Source organism: Pterocles gutturalis, unplaced genomic scaffold (assembly GCF_000699245.1).
Source record: "Pterocles gutturalis isolate BGI_N339 unplaced genomic scaffold, ASM69924v1 scaffold15210, whole genome shotgun sequence".
Classification (NCBI taxonomy): domain Eukaryota; kingdom Metazoa; phylum Chordata; class Aves; order Pterocliformes; family Pteroclidae; genus Pterocles; species Pterocles gutturalis.
In genome coordinates this window covers 6,594-11,810 of record NW_010146093.1, presented here as the reverse complement: position 1 = coordinate 11,810, position 5,217 = coordinate 6,594, and the positions used below count along the sequence as shown (strand labels likewise).

At 38.9% G+C, this 5,217-nt stretch overlaps 1 protein-coding gene across 1 annotated transcript; it reads left to right on the top strand.

Annotated features, from left to right (window-relative positions):
- Window positions 1-4,567: 4,567 nt before the first annotated feature.
- LOC104470623 (NADH dehydrogenase [ubiquinone] 1 alpha subcomplex subunit 12-like) lies at window positions 4,568-4,837 on the top strand (the record flags this gene model as incomplete). The annotated part of the gene is made up of 1 exon (XM_010085611.1): window positions 4,568-4,837. A coding segment is annotated over one exon (181 nt), but the record flags the coding sequence as incomplete, so codon positions are not given.
- Between the last annotated feature and the right edge of the window lie 380 nt (window positions 4,838-5,217).

Here is a 5,217-nt window from a genome sequence, read left to right as displayed (position 1 = left end):
AATAAAATATAAAATATACATAAATTAATCAAAGAGCTCAGTGATGCTGTTTTCTTGAATGTTATTACTATCTGCAGGCTATCTGCGCTCTTAAGTTTGGTAACATAGCAAGTTGCATTATCTCACTTGATGATCACAAGAGGAAAAGGAGGAGTGAAATCACACAGCTAGATGCAGAGAGCAGGATCCTCCTCTGCTGGCACGTGAAGCCTCTTACTTGTGTGCAGGAGGAGAGCAACAGGCAGTGCTGCAGGATGATCTAGGTGTTAGGGTATGCCAGGTTGAGTAAGTCCACATTACCATAGTGCTGAGAAAGAAGTGTGCCTTCCTTCCTGAGAAGTAGAAAGAATTACTGCCTGCACTCATGCAAAGTGACTCTTCCTTTCTGCTTACTACCAGGAAGAATTACATAGGGTATAGCATTTGACTCTGGGTAGCATGCTCTTAAAGAAACCAAATAGCCACATAGACCTGTGGAAGAAGCCTAGGGAAGAGCAGCAGGAACAATCAGACCTCTGAGGACAGTTGGAAAGAATTTGGGTTGCTTAAAAAGGAGAGGAAACAACCACGGCTATAATCTTGATGCATTTAATTTCTTGCAGAAGGGAAAGGTGTAGTCCATCTTCCACAGATAGATGGGTAGAATATGAAGAAGTAAGTTTAAATTACAGAAGGGGTGATACAGATTGGACATTACTATCCTTACCACTAAGAAATTCTACTCATCTTCACTGGCATAATTTGGTTTAGGAAGATTTTTGTTAGTTGTTCTGACAGCTGAAGGAGGGAGGAACTTCTCAGACTTGAAGTGCCAACATACTAAGAAATGCAAAGAAATGTGCTATTCTCCTGTAAGACTGCTGCTTTTCAAGTCTACCTCCAACAAAACAAAAACATTGAACAGAAAAGGAAAGGGGGGTAAAGTTTCCATCCTTTCAGTAGTTTCACAATAAATTAGTGGGGTTTATAAATAGATTAAATGCTAGTGTGGTTTCTTGTCCCTTTGTCCTTCTCTGCCTTTTGACCATAACACACATCTTCACTTCTCTGTTGTCTTATTACAGCATGGTTAACTTGTTGAAAAAAGTGTATGCTGACGAGCTGGCAAACATCCTGAACTTACGTAGACAGTGCCTGAACTTCACAGATGCACATATGGTAGTAGCTACAGAGTTTGTGTAGCATCAGTTCTTGTTTGACAGCTTGTACATCACAGAATTGGCTTCAGTCCTTCGTAGCCTCAGTTTGAAATCTCCTTGCTTTTAAATATTTGTCTAAGACTTGGGAGAAAATTCTAGGTAATCTTGAGAGCATTTGAAGATACTTTGAGGTATTTTTCATCTGTTTACCCAAGGAAAAGTCCAGACAGAGGCTTTGCTAGCTTCAGTCAGCTTGGTAGTGACTTTGCTCTGTGATTCAGGGAGCTGCTTCAGCCTCTTCAGAGCTTCTGCTATCCTCTTGATTTTCTTTGCTTTGTGTAAGTCGTCTGCTTCTTCGTAGGTTTTAAGTCAATTGCTTTTGAATCCTGCTTTGCCATGCATAGATGTATAGGCAGAGTTTGTATAGAAATCTGGCCATCTGCAGGGCGTCAAATCTCTTTATTCATGCTGTTCAAACTAGTGTATGAAAAGCTTTTCTTGAGCATCTGGGAGTAGAGTCTATGAGACATGCAGGGCTTCAAAGGACTCTTTCAGGGAGGTTGTCAAGGGGAAAGTCTTCCCCAAATAAAGTTTCCAGATTTTAAATATTTTGCTTAAGTGGAGTGTGGGAGCTTGTGTTTGAGGAAGCAGACTCTGCAAACCTAAATGCTTTTGTAAGTCACATGTTGGGCTTCTAAGGGGAATCTGTTGTGACCACACTTAAGCTGTGAAACTCCTAACTATAAGGGTACTTAATAGTGGATGGAGTTCTAAACAAATGTTTGAAACCTCTTCAGGTATTTCAGTACCTGTGAATGTATTGACATGTCATGTAGGTGAGCAATTTTATTTCTAGTTTCCAGTTAGAAAATGGGATTTAAGGATTGGTTTTGGTGATCTGTTTAAATTTGAGCCTGATTTCTTATTGATGTTATAGAATTTAAGAAAATCCTGAAATCAAATATTTTAATTACTCCAAAATACTGTATTTTAAAAGACATAATGGATTGAGTCTTAGAAAAGCTGCAGAACAATAGTTTGAATGACAGAATGAAACTGTTCTGTTTTCTGAGTTAAATGAGTAAATAAGTCAATATTGTGATAATTTTTTCTGATGTTTCAAGGAGTGAGTGTACAACATAAGTACACTTGTAATGAAAGAGGTGCCAGACATCATGCAAGCTTGAAATCTAGTTGATTTTAACTGAGCTTTAATACAGTTCTTGAGCTCCACCTGCTTCAGCCTGTCTTTCAGGGCCTTTGTAACTGCATTTCTGTCTGAGAAAACAATTTTTTGTTTGTCCTGTTGGTGTGCAGGACTCTCAGGGGAGAAGGAGGATGGGGAGGTGTGGTGACAGGTGCATAAATAGGGTTTTGTTTGCAGGATCTCTATCCAGTGTTACCAGAAGCACTGCGAGGTGAAGGTGTGTGTGTTATGGTAAGCAGGTTTGACAAACTGAGGCTGCTCTGGAGTGATACTATGAAGCATTTTGAAATGCAGTACTTCAGTCAGTAGTGGCAGAACATACATGGACCCATGGACTGTTCTCCCCTTCCTCCCGTGCCCATGCTGCGTGTCTCTTTGCATTAGCAACGGAGAGCTGGCTTGTTGGGTATGAGCATATGATCCCACCTCTGTCAAGTCAGCTGTTTTACAGCATTTCTGCCAATTTTGATGCTACCTGTCATAGGACACGTGATGTCTCAAGTAGTTTGAAGCTGGCTAGTACACAGAATTCTAACAGAGGTGAATTGGGAGAGTGAGTTCACGTGAGGTCAGAGCTTTGTATAATGTGGCCAGGGCATTTCAGAGGTGGGTAATATCAGGTTAAAATCAAGCAATGCCTGATCTTGTATTCTCAGACCACAGGGTGGTTAGTAATGCTATGGGGCTGCCTTCTTCCAGAAAGAAATCATTACCCAAAATCCTCTTTTTTTAATAGAAGTAGTGGAAAATGTATACTTCAAATGATACCAGGTTGACAAAGGAGAGTGGGGGGGAGGAAGAGAGGGATTCCCCTCCCACCTGTGTTGCATTGGGTCACTTCATCTGAATGTGTGTGTAACTTAACTCATTAAGTGGATTATTTTTCCCATAGGAGGCCATTCTTTACCTCTAAACAAGCCTTTTCTTCTTCCTTTTAAAGAATCTTACGGTTCCATCCAGTTTGGTATACAAGCCAGTTTCCTGGAAGTCCTCAGTCCTACAACATGTGGCTTTCATTTGGGCTTTGGGGGGTTTTTTTGCTTACAGAAAATGAACATGTGGCTGATATTTTTTTGAAGTGAGATTTTGTACTGAATTTATATGCAAAGTTGTGAGTTTTTCTGAAATACGTGCCTAGAAGCTGTTTGAAAAGATAACCTTCTGTAGAGCTCTTCAGATTTAGAATACACTTGTCAGTCTATTTTTCACAACTTTATTGTCATTTTGTTTTGCTGTGTCGGTGAAGTGTGCTGGATTTGTTGATAAAGGTTGAAGGTGGAATTTTTAGGCTTTCTAATGACAACTGGAATAGAAGATTTCTTATTTTCAGGTCAAGTCTTTGGCAAAAGCTGATTAGCAGAAGCCTCTTTAATTCTACCTCAGTAAAAAACACATCAGCTTGCAAAAAAAGTCATAACCTCACTTCTGTCATAACTGTGCATACAGTATGAAGTACATGTGAACTGTCAGGTAATTAAAACATTATTCAGTTTTGAAAGTTGCTTTGGGCACTGAAATAGAAATGGGATTAAATCAATTCAGTTGATCCCTGCTGTAGTGTTTCAGTAAATTGTTTTGGAAAATACTTTGCTTGATCATTAATGTTGTTTGCACAGGGGAGGATTGACATTTAGTTCATAGGTAAAGGAAAATCACTATAATCTCTTGGTAATTACCCTGTTACTGGTTGATATTAATCATTTTATTGTACAGTCAGTAAACATTTACGTGATTGTTTTAGGTGAACCTGCGTCATTCATCCATATCCTAAGTGGCAGCCGCATGAATGCTTTGGCGATGGTATTGCAATTGTTGTGCAGCATAGTCTTCTGGTAATTAAAAACAAAACAAAAAACTGAAACTCAACAAAAAAACCTCAGACAAAAAACCTTGTGATTTTGTCATTTGTAGTGCCTGCCTTGACCTGGCTTGCTAAGGCCATAAAAACAGGTAACAGTGAAATATTCTCTGCCCAAATACGAAGTGTACAAACGAACAGGAAATTCAAACTCAGGTGTGCTTTCAGTTGCTTGGAAACAGAACTGTTATTTATCAGTTATGTTTGTGTAATTACTTCAAATCAGTATCCTGTAGTCTTATTCAAAGACATACTAGATTAAAATTATTTTCCACCCCTTCTCAAAATAAATACTTAGTGGAGGAAGGCTTGTTACAGATCATGTAATGTTCCTCAATAACAGTGTGTCTTTTTCCTCTTAAGGCATCGCTGGCTTCACGCAATGACAGATGACCCTCCAACTACTCATCCACCAGTCGCTCGTAAATACATCTGGGAGAACCATAAATTCAATCTGAGTGGCACTCCTGGACAGTATGTACCTTACTCTACTACTCGCAAGAAGATACAAGAGTGGATCCCACCCACAACAGCTAGTAAATAACAACAACAAAAAATGTGACCTGCCTCAGCTTTGGCTTTCAGTGTAAACTGTATTTTCATTGGTTTTGTTCGAAATAAAAGCCTCTTATAACAGCTGTAGTTTAGTTTATTGAATTGGGAGGAAAACAAGTCAGAAAACATTTGGAAGAGGTAGAGGACAGAATACACGACAAGTCTTAATCTCATCAAGATATTGGGCTTTTTGTCATATTGCCAGTGGCTCGTGTCTTCACATTAGCAGCTCTGAAACTCTTTTTAGCATGATAATCATTCCTGTGACAGTCACTTCTCACATTTGTACCATTCAACAGAATACATATATAAATTTGAAATACCGGATTCTCATCTTTAATGTTATGCTATTGTAGTCTCTTCATGGCAAATAATGTACCATTCATGTACTATTTTAGGAAGCCATCTCTGTAAATATTTATAAGACAAGTTAGAATAATAAGGCAAATCACAGATTA